Source organism: Falco rusticolus, chromosome 2 (genome assembly GCF_015220075.1).
Source record: "Falco rusticolus isolate bFalRus1 chromosome 2, bFalRus1.pri, whole genome shotgun sequence".
Classification (NCBI taxonomy): domain Eukaryota; kingdom Metazoa; phylum Chordata; class Aves; order Falconiformes; family Falconidae; genus Falco; species Falco rusticolus.
The window spans coordinates 114052230-114073725 of NC_051188.1; the positions used below are offsets into that span (position 1 = coordinate 114052230).

Sequence of the window (21496 nt, forward strand, 5' to 3'; positions counted from 1 at the left end):
CCAGCCACCGCAAGGGCTGAGCTGGCCAGGGAGGGGATAGAGTTTCTGCCCCACCACCCCTTCCTTCCTGGCCTTCCTGCACGCTTACTCACAGGCAAGAAGGGCATGGGCGCTCGCTGGGGAGCAGCCAGGGAGCTGCACGAGGCCTGGGGAACGGCAGGCACCCTGGCAGAGGAGCCAGTGCAGCTGGCTTGCCGCAGGGGCTCCTTGCAGGGTTTGGGGAGCAAGATGTGGGAGCCCCTTCTGCTGTGCGCCCCCTGCCACCACCACCCCGTGGCCGAGGGATGGGCTCCCACGTGGACCTCTGTAACGGCCCTCTCTCCTGCCGTGCTCCCCTCATAGCGGATCCTCTCACAGCCGCCATGGCCAGCGGCAGAGATTTGGACAGCGAGCAGGCGGTGCCCGACGAGGAGAAGGGACCAGACGTGAAGGCTGTGCAAGCCCACTATCTCCGCAGCCCCTCACCCAGCTTGTGAGTATGCTTGCGGCGGGCACTGCCATGGCCTCCTGCTAGCAGGCGGTAGAGCAGCTTGCCCTCCCTCCTCTTCCGCCACCTCCTCTCCGCACAGGCGTTTGGATGGAGACGCTTCCCTGAGGCAGGGGTTAGCATACGAGCAGGGAGACAGGCGGGAGAGACAGGGCTCCTGCACTAATTCATCCATCCCGCTGAGAGAGTACACACACGCAGTGGGGATTAATTGCAGAAGGCGTTCCTATGGGGTGGTGTCGTTGCTCTTCCCTGTCTCATCCTCTCGCGTCCACCCGCGCGCTGAAACTTCTGATCCAGATTTCAACTCTTCCCAAATTCAGCCTTGTCTTCCTGTCCGTTATAAGGACCTGTGGATTTTTTAATGTTGATATTAACCTTTCCCAGCCCCAGAGAGACTGAGGAACTTCAAATCTGGGTTTGGGTCAGCGCATCTTTGGCTACTGGCTTCAGGCACTGAACAGGAGGCTGTCACAGTGCAAGCAAAAATTGAGTTACCTCAAGCAAACCAAGCATGATTAGATGTGTTTTCACCTAATATAAGGAAAAATGCATCCCTTAGTACTCTTTTCCTAAAGCAAAATGCTCTTCAGGGCTTTGTGTACACTTTGAGATGCTTTAGCTGAAGGCAGGGAGTAAGGATCGAGTTTAAAAACAACCTGCCCCAGTGGCCCTTCAGCAAGTAGGAGGTTATGAAATGTTTCCCATTAACTGTGGAGCACTGCAGAAAAATGAAGATAGAGTGCTTATTTCATTTAACTACATGCTTTTTAAAATTGTTTAGGAAGTTCACTGAGCTCACATAAAGTAAAATTATGTATTGAACTTGGTAAATCACTCTCCTACTGTTCATCAGTCACTCAAAATGAATAGAAGCACCTCTCCAGTTTATTTTCTTCCCTTCCCTTCCCTTCCCCCTTCCCCTCCCCTTTTTTCCTTGCTGTCAATGCTGAGAGCAATGATGAAAACGCCAAGGTCCTTCCCAACCAGAGCGAAACCCTTGGAGCATCCAGGCTGGGGCAGTTTGCACCTGTGTGTTTCATGGCTGCTTGGGGCAGCCCCAGGTGAAAGTGCTGAGGCTGTGGGGGCGGATGACTACCAGCTGTTATCTTTTGATTGAGCTTGGAGGCAACCTTTACAGCAAAGTGAATTAAAGGCAGGGCATAGTTGCAAATGTGTGTCATGTCCTGTAAATGAGGCTGAGAGTCCCCTTGCTCACCTCATAAACTCCTTTGAAGAGCTAGAAAGGGATTACTTTCCGTCATGGTTGACAAGTGCTGGAACACCACTAAATAACGAGACCATTAACTGGTTTCCGATGGCGGTGCCTTCCATTTTGATTCTGGAGAATGAAAGCAGTTTAACTCTCCAGACACTTTGCTGCACCTTGACTGCACATTAATTGCCCTCCCTCCCCTGCGTTAATTAAACAAAACATGTTGCAAGTACCACGAGCCTGCATTGCCAAGTATCTTTTGTGATGGCAGCAAACTTGTCCCGATGATCTGTACCATCTATCTGGAAGGAAATGTAGAGGGTGTGCATCAGGGAAAAAGCTCTGTAAAATATTTTAAGATAGTCTGAGGAAGAAGAGAAGATTTGCTTGGACTGTGCAGGTGGACCCAGATGAAAATAATGTTTTCAAGATTGTGGCCCTTTTTTGCTTAACAAAAACTTAGGTAAATCATACTGTGTGTCGAAGAACTCCCTTCAGAGGTGTTTGTGGGTTTCATAGTTGTTTCTGAGCTGCAGTTAGACACCATCATGTGAGTGGAGAGACTGACCACAGATTCAGGCTAATGAAGTGACCAATGTACTGAGTGTTGAGGGAGAGATTCACAGCTTCAATCTTAATGCTTGCCTTACAGCTTGTGAGAACTCAAAGGATGCTCGTAGGCAGTTAGCTAACAGAAAAAAAAAAAAAAACCAAACCAAAAAACCCAACACCCTTCTAGCATCATTGTTTTGAATTGTTCAATAAATTCTAGTTAGGACAATGTTTATGTATGTCTGTCTTAAGTGAGAGCTACTTGCGAGACTGTTCCTTGTGATCCATCCCCCTCCCAGTCTCAGACCAGACACTGATCTTCTCTACCCTGAAACTTCACCACTCCATTGTCCTGCGCTCCCAGCCCACTGCAGCTCCTCCCCATGGGAGGTATCCTGCAAACACTGGATAGCAAGGCATATTTGAAGCCTGTAGTGCCATCCTGGAGAGCAGAGTGGGGGTGAGGGGTGGGAGAAGAGCTGGAGCTTCAAAAGATCCTCACTGCTCCAGTTCTCTGCTGCTTTCTTCTGGAATGGGTGAAAAGGGCTGAAGTCCTGGAGATGGGGTCCCAGTAGAGGACATTTGCCTGACAGGCGGCATGGTTGGTTGGCAGGTATTCAGTGATATCGGACACCGATACCGAGAGCATCTTCATGGAGCCAATCCACCTGTCATCTGCTGTGGCTGCCAAACAAATAATCAATGAAGGTAAGAAGAGGAAGGGTAAAAGAACTGTCTAAGTAACAGAGTCTTGAGTTGCACTTGTTTTGCCTTTCTCATCCAGAGATCCTAAAATGATAAAAAAGCCTTTATGAGAAAACTCCACATGAGGTAGAGGTGAAACCCACAAAGAAATAACAATTTACAGAAAGGTTTGGTGGCTTCCTTTGAAGTTGTGCACTGAACCTGGCAGAATCATGGACCACAGTGGTGAATACAGTTTGACTGCTGGTTGCTTGCTGCCACAAGCTGGATAGAATAAAATAGAACAGAACAGATTAAACCAGAATCTTTCAGTTGGAAGGGACCTACAACAATCACCTAGTCCAACCGCTTGACTAATTCAGGGTGACCAAAAGCTAAAGCACGGTATTAAGGGCATTGTCCAAATGCCTCTCAAACACTGACAGGCTTGGGGCATCAACCACGTCTCTGGGAAGCCTGTTCCAGTGTTTGACCACCTCTCGGTGCAGAAATGCTTCCTAATGGCCAGTCTAAACCTCCCCCAGCACAGCTGTGAACCATTCCCACAGGTCCTGTCACTGGATATGAGGCAGAAGACATCAGCACCTCCGTCTCCAATTCCCCACCTGGGGAAGTTTTAGGGAGCGGCCACCTTCTTCTGGGGCTGGAGCAAGCGTGCACGTAACTCCCAGGCCTTTGGCCGGTGTGGGTCTCTGGGCTGAGAGGACAGTGCAATATGCTCTTCCCATTGCTAACTACCTTGAGGCTGCTAGAAAAGCATGTGCAGGCACACACTGCAGACGGGATGGTGTGATGTTACTGGGAAAAAAAGCAGGCCACAGGGCTTGTCCCAGGAACAAAGAATGACAGGTGCTGCGGTTTAACCCTGGCCGGCAACCCAGGGTCATGGTCGCTCGCTGCCCCTCACGCAGAGGGATGGGGAGGAGGATCGGGAAGGAACGTAAAACTCAAGGGCTGAGATAAGAACAATGTAATAGGCAAAGCAAAAGCCACGCACGCAAGCAAAGCAAAGCAAACCCAGGGATTCGTTCCCCACTCCCCACGGGCAGGCAGGGCTCGGCCATCCCCGGGACAGCGGGGCTCTAGCACACAGAACAGTGACTCGGGAAGACAAACGCCATAATGCTGGATGTCCCCATCTTCCTTCTTCCCCCAGTTTATATAGCCAGCATGACGTCCCATGGTAAGGAATACCGCTTTGGCCAGTTGGGGTCAGCTGTCCTGGCTGTGTCCCCTCCCAGTGTCCCGTGCCCCTCCAGCCCCCTCGCTGGCAGGGCCCGAGAAACTGAAAAGTCCTTGATTTAGTATAAACATTCCCTAGGAACAACTGAAACCATCAGTGACTATCAACACTGTTCTCACACCACATACGAAACACAGCCCTGCACCAGCTACTGAGAAGAAAATTCCATCTATCCCAGCTGAAACGAGGACAACAGGTCATATATTTGCATTGGTTTTACATACTCTTAGTTACAATGTCAGTTTATTCCAGAACTGAAGACAACGGACACCAAGGTAGATTCAGTGTGTCCCAGCATGTTAGAGTCTGCGCGGCAGCTGATGGTGGAAGACCTGTACAACCGAGTTAAGGAAAAGATTGATGACACCAGCTTGTTTAACACACCATGTGTGATGGACTTGCAGAGGGCACTTGTGAAGGACAGGCTGGAGACCCCCAGGGATGCTGTGGATGAAGTCTGGCCTAATGTCTTCATAGCAGAAAAGTGAGTGCCAGCTTTTGTCATGAAGTTGCATGAGATTCCCAGTGATGGGAAGGGTCAGATGGAACCACTGAAGGCATAACATATATTACATGCATCTAATACCCTGCATCCCTAGAGAGCCCCACAGTGTTTTTCAGATACGCTCACAAAAACCTCTGTGTGCTGAAAAGTAAATACTTCTGGAATAGAATCAGCAGCTTTCCTGTGCTATTTTGTTGCTTCCACAATTTAGGAGAGGAAAAGGCAAATGAGCCCAAATTACACTGTTCTGGTGGGAGTTTGGTCCTGAAATGGGGACTAAAGTCTTCGTTATGTAAAAGAGAGTGAAAAAAGAAATACCGTAGCAACTATGAAGTGGAAACGGTTAGGTCTTCTGTACCATGGCTCAGCTGTCTGAGACAACTGTGCAAGTGGCCAGACAATTAGAAAGGGATATAGTGTAAAGCATCAATTACAGAGTGATAAAAATTGAGAAATAAGTAAACAGCCAGAACCTAGGATGGCAGGATGAGTTTAAAATCAAGCTGCAGTGGAAACTGAGCATGCAAGTCTACTGTTGAGTGCAGGTTTCTCATTTTCTTTTCCCAGTGAGTACTGGGAAGGAATACCTGTAGAACTCTGAAAGGACATTAAGGTCTGAGTGGAGCTGTGTGTTGGATGAGTAACACAGACTGGGAGCTCTGCAGACCTTGTAGCAGACAGCTGCTCCCCTACCCAAAATAGGAGCACTGGTATCTAACATCTGTTTTTTCTTTTCTGAAGAAGCGTTGCAGTGAATAAAAGCCGTTTGAAGAGACTGGGGATCACACATGTCTTGAACGCAGCTCATGGTACAGGTGTATACACAGGACCAGGTTTCTACAATGGTCTGAATATCCAATACATGGGCATTGAAGTGGACGATTTTCCAGATATGGATATCTCCAAACACTTCCGCCCAGCTGCGGAGTTCCTTGACGAAGCACTGCTGACTTACAGGGGTAAGAGGAGAAGATTGTGGTGGTTCCAGACTGCTTGGGAATTAATGGGTGGAAGCGTTACGCTGATAACCAGCCGATGCCGCATTTGTAATTGGGTAGAAGGCAGATACGTTGTCCTCTGCATCCATTACGGTGAACAGTTCTTGCCCGTTTCTGCCAAGCCTCATTCAAAACAGGAGGGGGCAAACGAGTGAGAGGGGGCAGCTCAGCAGCCCCTGCTGCAAGCCCCATGCCTTGGGACTCAAACTGGCTGCAAGCCACTTCCCTCAGCTGTTTTGAAAGTACCCTACCATTGCAAAGAGGTGAAGCCCTGCTCCAATAAATGTTATTTTTTATACTGATATTAGCTAATATTACATGTATTGATATATTCCTGCACACCATGAGTTTCAGTTTTGCCAGCATGCTTGCTACAATAGAACAGGCTGATTTACTAGAACAATCCGAACAGCTGGGCTGAGCCTCTGGATGTCTACACCCAGGCTACTGTATAATTTGCCGGACTCCAATTCGATGGCAACTGTTATTCTGTGGAGCTCCAGCACATACTGGTCATTTTGTTGCATCTTCAATGGATACACATCTTTATGGAATTCAATATGAAAATGAACACCACAACCAGTGATATCACTGGTATTCTTCATATATGTATTCAATGCATTTAATTTTTGTAGAAGCACAACAGGTTACCTCTTAGTAGAAGCGACAGTGAGAAAAGTGGTAAGTTTTGTTAGCACACAAGAAAAGTTGAACCGATTTTAATAGCTCACCAACAACGTGTGGAGGGACACTCTACCCACCTATGTTCTTCATCATAACTCCCGTTGTTACCCTTGGCATAGGACAGATGCTTACTGCTGCTGGCATTCATCGACCCTTCAGCTTACTAACCCAGCAAAAATGACAGCCCAGCAGGGAAGAGATGGTTTTCCGTTGGATTAGTGAGCTGAACTGGCTCATTAAAGGGCCAGGTGAGTACCAGAGCCCACACATGGAGGGAGGCACTGAGGCAAAAGAGCCTTGAAAAAAAGCAGAGGAATGAGATCTCCCCCTTTTGATGAGCTGTTAGATAGGCTTTACGGGCTGTTAAAACACTTGGAAGGCAACTGAGACTCTAGATACTAAGAAAGGTGTAAAAGACGCTTTGAGATTGTAGGTATAGGTACCTTAGGTAAATACTTGCAGTACCATACCAGCAGTCAGAAAGGCGGTGTTTAAACTGGCTTCATAAAGCTTCAGTGCAAACAGTTTGATTAAACTGGAGTTAATCACACATGTAGAAACAGTAATTTCAGTTATTTGCAAGCTAGGAAAGCATCATTTACATTCTCTTCATATTTACAAGCTTTTCTTTAACTGTAGTTTGCTATAAAAGTAACTTTAAAGAATGATTCCTCTTTGCCAAAGCTGTTTTCTGCAGGAGGTGGTTTCTGTGTAAATGCCAGGAAACAAAGCAGATCCTCAGCTTTGATTCTAGCTCTTGCAGCCACTGTTTACAGAACAGCGGGTCCCAGCAGTTTGAAGCAGCTGTATCAGTTTGTCAGAGTCAAAATCAGCTCTCTTCCGCTAGCTGCTTGCTTCTCCTATTCCCAGGTATACTGTGACTCTGGCCTCCAGCCAGTCTACGTGTAGCTGAGTGTACCTTGCAAAACAGCAGATCTGGATTCTGGCAAAAATGTAATTAGATGAATATGAAATTGTATTTAAGTCCTATAATGCGCCTTATAAAAAAATTATTTGCTTATCCTCCCAATACCTTCTTGGAGGCTAATGCTAATATCTCCCTTTCTACGTATGTGGAAGCTGAAGCCTGGAAAGCTTAAATGTCGTCCCCTAAGTCAGCCAGCAGGTCAAGAACACTGTATCACTTGTCCTTCTAATGCCTATTATAAGCTTTTCGTTTATCTGGGGAAGTGAAGAGTATAGGTGAAAATACAAATATTATTTAGATTGTTGTAAAAAGTGACTGCTCACAGATTTCGAAACGAATGTGCTTTTTATTCATACCTATCTAGATTTTTATTAAGATAAAGTTAACAAATATTTAGTATTGGTTTCAGGCACTGAAACATATAATCTAACACCGTTCAGAGAATGCTTTTGTGCTACGTATCGGAGCAAGATCTCTGTGTTCCTGGAAATAGCTAATTACTTTTGTATTCAATGTCTGTAGGCAAAATCCTGGTCAGCAGTGAAATGGGAATCAGTCGCTCAGCTGTGCTGGTGGCTGCTTATCTGATGATCTACCACCATATGACCATCCTAGAGGCTCTGATGACTCTGAGAAAGAAGCGTGCCATTTACCCCAACGATGGCTTTCTGAAACAGCTAAGGGAGCTCAACGAACAGTTACTGGAGGAACGAGAGCTGGAGCATACTGGAGATGAAGAAGTCACTCCTAGTCAAAGTCCTGTTGTCCCTGCAGGGACTTCTTCCCAGCTGTCTGGAGCTGGGGACTCAGAAAGCATCACGGGAGCCAAAGCCCACTCCATCACAGTAGAAGAAGAGGACACCAGCAGCCTGCTGGATAGCCTTATGAACTCTTCATCAGTGGGAAAAACTAGCTGGGCTTCCAAACACTCCACCCTCATCAGCGAGGAGGAAGAAGAACAGTTGTATGAGGAATGGAGGAAGAAGCAAGGCCTGCCTGCAAAGGAGCCAGGAGTTAACCGTGGAAGAAGAACATCTCCAAAGCTTCCAGATCAGGAAGGGGAACAACCTGAGGAGGATGTGGAACAGAGGATCCATGACTGGCAGCGCAGAAATGAGAAATACCAAATGGAGGGTCCACCCAGGGAGGAGGATGGAGATTTCAACATGGGAGGAAGACCTCACCCATCAGGAGAATTCAGTGACGTTGAGAGCGTGAGCAGTTTTGAGATTCGAACCCTAAAACAACAGCTGGAAGCCAGTAGCTTTAGCAGCATGAGGAGGAGCCGCACAGGCTCTATGTCTTCAGAGAGCACTTGGGACATGTGGAACCAGAGGCTTCTGGAGATCGAGAAGGAAGCTGCACAGAGGTATCGTTCTAAGAACAGAAACTGTGGGGAGAGACATTCCCCAGAAACAGGAAAAAAGGAGAGGGATGTGGATGAGGAGAGTGTGTTTTCAGACAGTAGCTCCTTTTACAATTTCTGCCAAAAGAACAAAGACAAGTTGACCCCTCTAGAAAGGTGGAAGATCAAGAGGATCCAGTTTGGCTTTCACAAGAAGGATCTAGAACCATCATCATCATCTGCACCGTCTCCAGCAGAAGATGGCAGCCAAGCAGATGGGGAGGGGGCAGAAGGGAAGAGTTTGTCAGATATTAACCTGACAGCTTACCAGGCGTGGAAGATGAAGCGGCAGAAGAAGGTGGGCAATGAAAACAAGGAGGAATTTGTGGAGTTTGCCAAAATTGAGGATTCTGCTTCAGCTAAAAAGAAGCAGAGGCGTGTGGAGCTCCTTGAACGTTCAAAGAAAGTTTTAGAAGAAAGCCAGTCCATGTGCAGCTGGGAGACAGACAGTACGATGAGTGGGAGTATCCCACTGTCAGCTTTCTGGCCCTCAGCACCTTCTGCAAGTGGTGCCGAGGATGCAGCTTCTGCACTGAGCGTGCAGACAAACAATTCATCGTTATCACAGACCAGGAGCAGCACGGGGGCAATCCAGCCTCAGACGCCAAGTATACCCCTGCCCAATCTCGCAGTTGGCCCAGGAGACACAATCTCCATGGCAAGCATTCAGAACTGGATCGCTAACGTGGTCAGTGAAACCATTGCTCAAAAGCAAAATGAGATCATGATGCTGTCCCGTCCATCATCTGCCATGGCCTCCAGCGTGATGTCAGGAGACATCGGCAGGCGTGTAGATGATGATAAGGTTTCTCTTCTCAGTGCTCAGAGTGGTTCATCTTTTGTTACCTCTCAGCTTCGCCAGCAGGACACGCACAGGGCTGAGTCGCAGTCTGTCCTGTCTTGCAGTACCTCAGCAAGCGCAAGGACAGAAGGGACTAGTTCAAACCTGAAGACAACACAGACAAGCAAGCCACTGTACAGCCTCTTTGCAGATCATGTTGACCTAAAGAAACTCAGGAGGAAGGAGAAGGAGATGCAAATGGAAATGAGAGAGAAAATGTCAGATTATCAAATTGAAAAGGTGATCAGAGACAATAAACGCAGCACTTTATTTAAAAAGAAGGTGACCAAAGGAGAGGAAAACGAAGTAGAAGATGACAGAGAGAGTACAGCAAGCAGCCACAGGCGGCCCTGGCAAGCAGATGTTGACAGAACTGATACAGGCTTCGATCTGTCCAGTCAACCTGCAAACACAGGTGCACCAAAGTCAGAGACAGAGAACGATATTACTAGGTGGCTCAGTGGCCTGAGAGCAGAAAGAGAACCGCCATCATATTATGATCAAAGTGAGAAGGCTAGAGAGAAATACAGCAGATCATCCAAAGTTAGAGAGATGGATTCTGAAACATCCAGTTACAGGTTCTCCAGATCCCAAAGAGAAGAGCTAGACAGCTGTTCTTCCTACGAGTCAAAAGGAGATTCACTGAGAACCATGTCAAAATTTTCCTCTGCTTCTGCCAAAGAGGACAAAAAGATGTATAAGTTCACAAGGTCAAGGGTCAGTGAGACAACAAGTTCCAGAGAAAAGAGCCCAGAGCTGCCTGTTTTCAGCCAAACACCTGAACCGTCCTTTGACTCTGGATCACCTGAGTCATCTACACAGAGTCGAGTTAGATCTCATCATGTGGAGGCGTGTGAAGAGGAGGCCAGGTCGGACATATCAGAATTTGGAGCTAAGAGGAAGTTCACCCAGAGCTTTTCAAAGTCTGAAGAGGATGGAAAGAAGGAGGCAAAAGTGGAACAAAGTGAGGAAAGATTTGCATCTAGACAGTTCTCTCAGTACAGGCGAAGCGTGCGTAAAGAAGAGGAAGAAGAGATGGATGATGATGCCATTATCGCTGCTTGGAGAAGCCGACTAGAAGAAACTACGGCAAAGCTCCGGCGGCGAAGGGAAGAGTGACCAAGATCAGATTATAGGAACGCAAGCAGAGCCACAGAGTCCCTGAATCACTCATCATTATATTTCTGATAATCCTTTGTGGTTTGTAGGGCATTTCCTGCAGATAGTTCTCTTCTTAATCAAAAGCGATAAAGGGAAGAGGTCAAGTTTTGGAAGTGTTTGTGGTTTGTCAGAAAGAAGATGCTAGTGTTAAATGATCAATGTAGGTAGGAACACAATGTTAGAAGCCATTAGGAGCCAGACGATGTTTCAGCAGCAAAAGCAAGTAATGGTGGCACCTCAATTCAAAAGACCAATCACATCCCATTTTGGTTATTTCAATTTCCTAGTCTCGTTAAAGACTGGACATATTTTTTTCTAGGATCTTTTTGATCATAAATGGAAGAAGCCAACAGCCTTTTCTAGGAACTTGAATGTTCCTCTCTTAATCAGTGTTACTTTATACCGCTAAGAAGATACTGCCAGGTAAGCTCCATTTTCTGCACCGGTCTTACGGATGTCTACAGAAGTAACAGTTCAGGAGAATACATGTACTGTTTTTACCTCAATAAGTAGCAGAAGCAAAGTGAAATACTAGAAAAAAGAAGATGCCTCCTTCTTTTTAGAAGTTCAATGCAGTAACGAATGTATTCCTGTGGTACCATTGTTTTCTGTTAGGTGGAGTCACCTCTGCTCCGGCATGGTTGGTTCCTGCTAATAACTTTGGGTCAACAAAGGACAAACGCGGTAATATTATCAGCCAGCTAAAAATTATGTTCTAATGTAGTTAAAGCGATGGCATTGGAGTTAGGGTTAGGGTTAGTGTTAGGTTAGGCTGGGTTTCTGAAGTACTGGCTTTAGTTTGTTTTACGTATGCAGCTCAGCCTATAGTCATGTATTAATTTTCAACATGATTGCCTTAAAAGAATAAGAGTGATACACAAACTGACCTCATAATAGAATGATGTATAAGTAAAGCATTGGTATAAGGCACCACGTGCCTAAGGACAAAGTGTGCGTCTGTTGAAGGTGGCACTTGGACGCTGGTTTTTAGGAGACGGCAGGTTAGGCTGGTGTGTTACAGGTACCGTGGTGTTTGTATGTGAGCCGCAGAGCCTGCTTTTCGGAATGGGCGGAGGGGGCACAGCCTCCATGTTAACGGAGTACACCAGGCTCTGAGCCGCAGGTCCTGCCGTGCCCTGCAGAGCCTTGTGAGCTTGTGTGACACGACCTGCCAAGCCTGCCACAGCTTCACTGCCTGGCTGGTGCGACGCTGTGTCTTTGATGCATCCAAGTGCCCCAGCTCCCTGTCACCAGTCAACATCCTCCACCCCTCTCCTATAAACACCTAGGCCAGTTTATCCTGATTTCTACTCTGCAATTATCTGCTCCCTCTTCTGTACAGGCTGTATTTTGAAATAACAAAGCCCTCTGGCAGAGCTGAGTGTAAAACGACAATGGAGGGATGATGCAGTATTGCTCCCTCACAGGAAGTTTTGTCTTTCTTTTTCTTGTCATCCCTTCTCCCTCCCACTGCGATGCTTCGAGCTCACCATTATTATTACGTTAGTACCTCTCCCTATTTTATTTCTGTAATATAGACAGTAAGCTCCACAGGGCAAGGGCCTGGTCTTTGTCCTGGTCTGTGTGAGGCCAGGCACATCAGCAATGCTATCTAAATAATGATTACTGATAACAAAATGCAGCTGCCAATTTTCCTAAAGTTAGACTCATTTCTCTCAACTATAACTCACTGATTAGACATTATCTCCGCTTCTCTGAAGGTAAAGATGACTCTTTCTGACAGCCAGGACTAGGGTAAATGATAGCTACTTATTGTCAGGTGAATGGAGTCTCAAAATCCGTTGATTGAACAATAATAGGGGTACAAAAATAAGAGAAAGAACAGATTTTACTGCTGTGGGGTGGGGTTTGGTTTGGGTTTTTTGTTGGGTTTTTTTTTTTTGGCGTAAACTCAGATTACATTTCTGACGTACACAAGGAACATGGTCTTGTTAATGTTTCAGGCATTCAGAGATGCTATAAGGCTTATAATGCACTTCTACCACAATATAGTATGTAACACAATACATCCCTTATTTCTGCATACTTTTGTGAGGTGTATTTTTTTGAAGTAGTGGAGTTTCAGGCTTTGTCACCACGCTGAGATTTCATACTGAATTTGTGCAGTGCGTGTTAGGATAGGCGTTTTCCTCTTCAGCCCTGGTAAAGGCGCTCTGTGGAAAACAACTCTGCTTATGCATATTTGGAGCATGCTTTAATTTCAGTCTGGAAAAGCTCTTCCGTTTCGATGGATCAAAGCGGAAGTGTGCAATACCTTCTGGCACTGACTTTACCTTTTTACCAAAGGCTGGTTCCCTCTGAAAAACCTCTCTCCTGCTTTCTGTGCCTGGCTGCTGTTCTCAACAGAAAGGTCTGTCCTCTGCGGTACTGTAGGGGGCATCTTACACTGTAGAAGATGAGCGTTATATGATGTAGTAATTGGTTTCATTTTGCACTGTACAGCACAGCCTTTGTTTGGGTAGCATTTTGATTTAAACAGTAATCTAGGTCTGCTGCACAAATAAATTATTCAAGACCGAGGGGCAGAATATGGTTCTGTAACAAGCCTGAGCCAAACCATCTCGATAGTGAGTTTTGACCCTTCTGGGAAAGGGTTAAGTGGGTTCTGCTGACTCATTGAGGTAGGTGGCTTATTAGTTCACTTGTGTAAAAGGGAGATAAAAATGGTTTGCTGGGGAGAGGCCATCTAAGATGCTGGCTGAGCAGTCATAAGGGAGAAGCCTTAGAAAGAGCTGAACTTTATTTTCTTATTGCTTATATCCTTGTTAATAAAGCCAAACCCCCAAAGCAATAAGGGGGTGGGGATCATTTTGGACTCTATTCAGTGTACGGCCTGTGCTTGAAAGTGAGATGGGAAAGGCTCCAGCTCGCAGGTATAAATTACATGAAACAGTGACATAAAGACCTTGCATGGTGAAAATATTAAAGCATTCAGTCATAAGACCAATAACCAGGAGAGACAGAAATGGAGAGGTTGAAGGCAGGCTAGAAAGTCAGGTTTTAAGATGAGAATTTAGCAGGAGACAGGGAATCGCTGAAAGGGGATAGGTCTGCACAGACTGTTTCAGGTGACCAGAGCTGCAGAGTGAATGTTTTTTTCAGCAGCGACACTGGTCTGATGCTAGATTAAAGGAGTAAGTACCCAAATTTATCTAGGAAGGATTTTTCAGCAAAGATGCGCTGGGACTGGTGTTTTTGCTCAGCCTCAGTTTGCTGCTGTAGGCAGAAGGGGCTCTTTTGGCGTTGTATAGTGGAAGGTGAAAGTGCAAGGAGCATTCATACAGTCAGTTAAGAATATAAACACAGGGACATCAGAAAGGCTGTACAGGGTCAGACCAAAGGTCCATCTGGCTCAATATCCTGTCTCTGACAGAGAACAACGGTGAATACCTAGGGAAGAATACAAGAGCAGTGATAGAAGTGATATTTCCCCAGCATGATCTCTTCCAGCTTCTAATCATTTGCAACTCAAGGACTTCCTGAGCCAGATGTGATATTTTTGTATTTAATAGCCCTTGATAGATTTTCCTTCTGTGGAGGTGCCTAGTCATTTTTGAGTTATAGCCATTATAGCCTTGTACCCGCTAGCCTCTGTGATCTCTTGCAGCAAGAAGTCCCACAACTTACTCTACCCTGAATACTAAGCCATCTCCTTTTTGTCTGTTCTGAACCCACTGCCACCAGCCTCCTTTAATGCCAGATAATCTCTAGTTAGGATCTACATGCCCCACAAGATTTTACTCCCCTCTATCGTTATGCCCCATCCTTAACTCTCTGTTTTTCAGCCCAAGTTACTCATTCCTGATATGCGACCTGCTCCATGTCTCTGATTATCCTGGCCATTCTTCTCCAAACCCTTTCCAGTTCTACTTTGAGATAAGGGACCAAATCCTCACACAGCTTGCAGGGTGCAGGCGTGGCAGGGATTTATCCTGTGGCATAATGGCGTTCTTGCTTCTGTTCTCTGTTCCTTCCCGATCAACTCCTAACAGTTTGCATGGGGGTTTTCTGGCTGTTGCTGAGCACCAAGGTGATATTTTCGTGGAACTATTTTATTATGTACAAAATATGTTGTTGCTGGATGGCAACGGTCAGCTCTGAGATCATAATTTTATATGTTTTCTTATGTGTAATGCTTTGCATTTATTAGCCTTAAATTTCATCTGCCATCTCAGTGCTCAGTCTCTCAGTTTCATTAAGTCCTTCTGGGTTTTTTCCACAGCCAGCCTCTCTTTTCTACTACTATATTTCCTTAATGTCCTTTGAACAGTGTGGAAACTCGGAGTATGTGGGAAGCAGAGAAGTTAAGGAGGGATACATGAGAGAGAAACCCATTTGTTGTTGGTCTGGGTGAAGTAAGAAGTGAATGATGAAAGCTGGAGAGCGAGGAAGTAAGAAGTGTTCAAAAAGAGATCTGAAGACGATAGGCAAATTAAGAAGGGGCCCTACAGCAGAGGGAGACAGTAAGATACATATGTCAGCCAAAAAGGCTAATGCAAAATATTAGTATGTTTAGATGTACAAAAATCCAGGGAAAGGTTACAGGGCAACCTCTGTGGGAAGGAAGAGGACGGTGGGATTTACAGAAATTACAGATCTGAGAGAAATGTGAAGGGGACTGTGAGAAATGGAAGGGGTGAGAGACGTTAGTGGGACACAGATGATAAAATGATATCTGTTCTAGACTAGGAATTCAGTGTGGTAGAAGCAAGTTTGGAAGAAGTGGAAATGTGCCAGAAGTAAGTTATTCCTAGTGTAACAGCTGCATTCTGCATGGCAATACCGAGAGGTGTGGGGCCATGGCCCATTTCCCTGCATCTAGGATTTTCAGGGCAATTTGATTTATTGTGTGCGGCACTAGTTGAGATTGGGTAATTTTAAAAGCGGTTTAGCACCATTTCCTTCTTTTACAGCTCCTTGAGAAATGCTTACGCATTAGCTGTAGTGGTGAGCTAGGTGAATTACGAGACAAAAAGTTTTACTTGGGGATGGTTATGTTGCATTGCCTGCCTTTCCTTAAAGGGTTTAGCTGTAATACATTCAATATAGACATTATAACATGAAAACACGGTATCCATGACCTTCCTAAATTTATAGACAATCCAACAGAGGTGCAGAAAGCATGTGATTAATACAGTCTAGGGCTCGGAAACAGACACTGCATGCTCACGTACTCCAGCAAAATCTCTTTGAGAGTTACCTACCTGTTCTCAGGAATTTCACTTGTCATTTAGAAAAATGACAGTGGGTTAAATGTCTGGATGTTCTAATTGTGAAGAAAACCTCCAAAATTGGAGCTATGTGTAACAAACAACAGTTCTCCAGAGAGGTGGGAGCATAGCTCTAAATGTGAGTTGCCCCAGTGGTCTCAGCAAGGTGCTAACTTACTTGCTTAGGAGTAATAATTTAAATGCCAGTAAGATTTGTTACATTGTTCTTCATATAAAAAAAATGGAGAAAGGTTCAAAGTACATGTATTTAGGTTGTGTACTGCCAATACCAGCATAATCTACTTAAATGAACACCCTGTCATTTTGGCTACCCCTAGGAACAGAAAATTTTTGGACATGAAAGAATCTTATCCTTTTTTTTCCCCCCTAGACTGCCTTTTGTTCTTGAGCACATTTAAATGTGTTCAGGAGCTGGTTTAATGCTCTTCCATCTATCCCCCTGTTACAACCGTTCAGTAGCTTCTAAGCTCGGTGTTTTCCTAGGACTGCAGTTCCCCTGCGGCAGGGTGCACACACACAGTACACACAAGCACACAAACATAAAGGAAAAACATTGTGACTCGTAAAAGCAGTTTTTTCAAAAAAATATGAGTTCAGTTCTTCCCGGGACCAACAAGTTAAAGTAGATGTTGAGATGTCTGTGCCAAGCTATCCAGGAGTGGCAACGTGAAAAGTGTCCTAGAGAGCAGAAGTGACATCATGTCTCTGTTTTCAACTTTCCTCTCTGAACTGCGTTTCAAAGATTTTTATTTGCATGTATCTTTAACATACGCAAATGTAATCCTTGCACAAGAGCGTAACTGTTTTCACATATGATTCATACGTGCAGGCGGATTGGTTTACTTTTAGCTAAGATATGTATGCCCTGGAAAACACCCATGGGTATAACGGAAAACTAGCTTCATTGTTAACTCTGGAGAAAACAATGTCTCTACATAATCAATCAATCAATCAATCAATTGCTTATTTTTTTCCAGTGCACCCTTCATGCCAACATGCCTGAATGCTTTATGGTCATTAAATTAAATCAAAGAACACACCACAGAATGGACAAGGCCAGATCAATAAATCTTAAAACCTGATTCGAACTTACCAAGGACTCTGCACAAGTAACCATGAAAGGAAGGATGTCTCCAGTCAGAAGGGCATGTGTGCGGGCATAAAACTGAACCAAGCCATAGGTGATACTAGTTAGAAGACAGAAACATTTAAAGGAACTGATAATTTTTACAGCATGACCCAACTTCTAACAGCATCTACCTGGAGCTCAGTGACTTCTGAGGTATTAGAAAATAACCATGGAGGCAAAAACTGTTTGCAACTGGCCAGACAGCTGTATGCTTCAGGTCACGTCCTGCCAGGACCATGCCTAATTTTAGAGATTTGGCTCTTTGTGATCTCTCCATTTGACTATTGCAGGGCACCATATCAAAGAGAGATGCTGCACACACAGCAGCTGGTATTAAACAAAAAAAAAACCATAAGAAAGTCACACACATTGTGTGACTGGTCTGTCTTCACGGACTATCCCAGCAGTTTAAGCTTTGCAATGACTCCATACTGAACTCAGATCCAGTTGAAAGCCGTCCATGAGTTTGGCAGAACATCTCTCCCTCCTCGCTTGAGAAGAGAGCTTTATGAAACCACAATAGCCTTTATGAAACTGCCAATTAATGGGGGGCTTTGTACATGTCGCTCAGAGAAGTTTCCTGGTAGCTGTCATAACCTATGAAGGTTCATTCCCAGAGCAGATAAAATGACCGCAGGCCTAACTACATTCAAACCCAAATGCTAAACCCCAATTCTTCAACTTAAACTTCCCTCCCTCAATAATTTTGCAAGGCATGTGCTCTTTAGTCTGTGAATTGGATCAAAAGTATTGCCTAGAGGCAAAGGGTCAGAGGAGATTCCACGTATGAAAAGCAGGAGGCCCTCAAAAAGGTGCAACCTCAGTTGCTGAACAGACACCACAAATAGGATGGATAAAAGCCCACATGAGACTCTGGTATGTGAGCAAGCAGAAGCTGACAGTTGCCCCTCAGGAATACAGTATAAAGCTTTCAGTTCTGCAGGAGACGTGATCTGAAAGCCGGCTTCCTGAGAGCAATCACACCTGAACTGTTGCATGGGGCTGCAGTTGCATAATTTAATAGTTGTCATGTTTCATCCCAAGGTGAGTGTTCCTGGTGGTAGTGTACATATAAAATTTGTAAGTCATTAGGGATAAAAGGGTCTATGCAAGAAAAGGTCAGACATTATCTTCATGACTGGCAGAAGGGGTCCGTATTAAAACAAAGAAAGTGTTTGATTTTCTTTTGAACATGGGCAGATGATTCAGACCCACGTGCCCTTCATATGCTCTGTCTCTCCCCTTCCCATCTCCTCTCTTTTGAAACAGATTTAAGTCCATCTACTTTTATATTTTCAAACCAAACCCATAAAAGGGCCATAAATATCATGACTCGCTAAAATGAAAGCTGTTTTCTTCTCCTCCCAGGAGACTCCTGCCTGAGAGAAAGACAGAAAGAGTTCACCTCTTTGAAAATTTCCTCCTCTGTTGAAGTAAAGCTGGTATCTAAGAGCAGTCTTCAAGGCTTTGTTCTTATCATCTTGACCTGGCTTTGTACCTGCTTCTCTCTGTGTTGCTTGTGGAAGTGTGAAGGACGGGGCTAGGGGAAGGAGTTTTGGCTACCACTGGCGGAGCAAGGGTCATGCGTGGAAAGGGATTTCATTGTGGTTTCAGAAAATGTTATAAACTCAGTGCACAGGCAAAAAGAATGAAGAAACTCATTCCCCTCCTGGATCAGACCTGTGATCCACCCCTTCTGTCTCTGATGTTGGCCAGCACCAGGTGCATCTCAGAAGGTATAAAGAAAGTTTAAGTGGGTAATTATGGAATAACCTGCCCTGAGTAAAATTTTTCCCCCACCTGGCCCAAAGCTCTCCTTCATCTCTCTTCCTTGGTTAGAGTTCAAGTCTATGCCCTGAAGCACGATGGCTTCTCTCCCTTCCAAACTGCTTTTCATCCTGGCCTGTCTAATGTAACTGCCTATGACAGTGATGGGATGTATAGGGCTTGTCCATTGAGAGTCTGTGACAGATCACAGCCTTATTGGAAAGAGAGGCAGAGAGGTGAAGAGAAGGCAAGGGAGGAGAGCATAAACTCAGATGAAATATCCATCAGGAAGATGGAAAGAAGAGTGAGTGCCTGAGAAACTAATTGCTGCCTGCTGTTCTGGGCTGTGGAGATAGCTTGCAAGTGGGCATTTTGGCTTTTCAGAGATTTCAGCCTGGAGCATGCTAGGAAAGCCAGCTCTTGGTTGAAACTACTGTTCAATACTTTCCCCAACATATATTAAAAAAAAAAAAAAAAAAACACAAAAACCACCACCAAAAAACCCTGTAGAAGTATGAGAGTAGTTCTGAGAAAACTATTCTATCATACTCTGAGGGAGCTTTTTCTTCCACTGAAATTCACTGCTCATTTCTGAAAAGGTATTGGAGGAATCTGGGGCTACTGGACATTGAACACTGATGAAAATCGGGCTGGTTTTCTACTGCCTGAAAAGGATTTAGGAACCTAAATTCAGATATTCTTGTCTAGGTCCTCATCCTTATACTCCTGGAGCATATCAGAAAGTGTCGTGGAGGTTACCAGCTTCTGTGGGTTCATTTGATCATTGTGTCATGCATCAACATGTATGTGACACAATGCCAGATGTCCCAATGTAAAGGTGGGAATTGTCCGACAAAGCTTCTTGACTTTTTGGATGTTATCAACATTACCTCTGGTGGTAGCACTTTATGCTAGAAATTATTAACAAATTTCCAGGGAATGCTTAGTGTCCTTTCTAGACGGATACTTTCTGTAGTATGTAGACTGAATGACAGCTTTCTCTTATTTGTCCAGGAGTGCCACAGTTCCCAGGGAGAAGGAAAGAAGACCTAGGTCTTGGATCATATCCAAGCCTCAGTAATGATTAGTTTCATTCCCACAGTATCCAGTTTCCCAAATTCCTTTCCTGCAAAAAGTACTGCAAAGTGATCCAGCATTTTCCAATTGACGGGTGTTGCAATCTCACCTGATCTCCTGGATGCCACACTGAGGTGTTCAAAGCATCCCACGGGTATTTGTTCGGCACAGGGGATTGTTCATTAAGAAAATTGACTGTATCATTTATACTGGGAACAGCTGCAGCGAGCAGTTGTGGCAGTGTTCAAGGCTCTGTAATCTTCTGTTAGTCGCCACTTGCCATGAAGTTTCTTTGCTGGCCATAAAGGAGAATTGTAGGGGAAATGAGACGTGACAATGATTTCCCATTCTTCCAGCTCCTTTATCAATTCAGTAACAGGACATAGCATCAGAAGGTAATTTGTATTGTGGAATATTCACTAGCTTGCTATGGGGTAAGGGAGCAGCTGTTTGCCACAGATTAAGTCAGGGGATGCATTTGTAGGAGGTAAACTGTGGGGCAAAGAGGGTGATGCCCCTATTTCCCATTTTCCCCACGGTCCACCCACGACTGACCCTTCAACACATCCATATTCAATATATTACAGGAACCTAAAAGTAAGGTTAGGTGGATTGTCTATCCATTAGACAGGATTAGTTTAGCCTGACCAGTGGGTGGTTAGTGATTTTCCCATTAACGCCTACAATAGAAACTAGCTGCTTGCTAAGCGGAGGCTGTCCTTTACAAGTGTCCTTACCTACTCTCAGTTTTTGGGCTCCTGTGTCAACAAGGAGTGTTGTAAGGTAGGAATCGTCACCTCGGGACTGGGATCCTCAGCAGTGGGAGTCGTGGCCGCCAGCACTGCCTCTGAACCAAGCCTCCAGCCTGGCTTCCTGCGTATTTGCAGTCTAGGTTTAGTGCTGATAGGTTTGGGTGTACCCCTGCGCTCACATCCCTTGCATTCTCTGGCTCCCTGTCATCCTTCTAAACCGAGTGGTGTCACCCCATCTCCGGACACAGGTCCCGGAGGGCTACCATGAGAAATGAGTGAGGGGAACCCATCCAGCTGCCGCAGAAGGGGAGCTGGCAGCCCATTGAACTGACTAGGAGAGCACCTTCTCTAAACACATTTCCCATCATCTCTTACGCTCAGTAGTAACTGAGGGTGTTTCCCAGTTTCCCCTTTATGCTTTTTTTTTGTCTTTTGCATGGAGACAGGCTGGCTCTTTTACCTTTAGTTTAGCTGAGGTTCTGCCACAGTTTTAATCCCGTAAGCCATATAGCAGTAAACCTGCTGGCATACACTGAAGGACCTCTTTGAAAGGAATACCATTTAAGCCCATCTTAATGGTGAAAGCTAAATATTTCCACACCCCCTCAGCTCCCTTTATTACAGGTCAGAAGCGTACAGCAACCCAAATCACCTGCCAGGGATGCAGCTCTGTGGAAAGGGGTTGTCCAGCCCCTGGGGCAACGGGTGCTGGTCCTTCTAGTTGAGCTAAAATCAGTATTCCTGGACCTAATGCCAGTGATTGAGCTTCAGCTGGCACAAGGTGGAGGTGGTTG

General features: G+C 45.3%; 1 protein-coding gene across 1 annotated transcript; it reads left to right on the top strand.

Annotated features, from left to right (window-relative positions):
- Positions 1 to 359: 359 nt before the first annotated feature.
- Positions 360 to 12552, top strand: STYXL2 (serine/threonine/tyrosine interacting like 2). The gene is made up of 5 exons (XM_037377937.1): positions 360 to 472; positions 2869 to 2963; positions 4456 to 4687; positions 5450 to 5667; positions 7841 to 12552. Exons 1-5 carry the CDS (start codon positions 363 to 365, stop codon positions 10681 to 10683), a joined length of 3498 nt encoding a protein of 1165 aa, XP_037233834.1. The 5' UTR covers positions 360 to 362; the 3' UTR covers positions 10684 to 12552.
- Positions 12553 to 21496: the final 8944 nt, after the last annotated feature.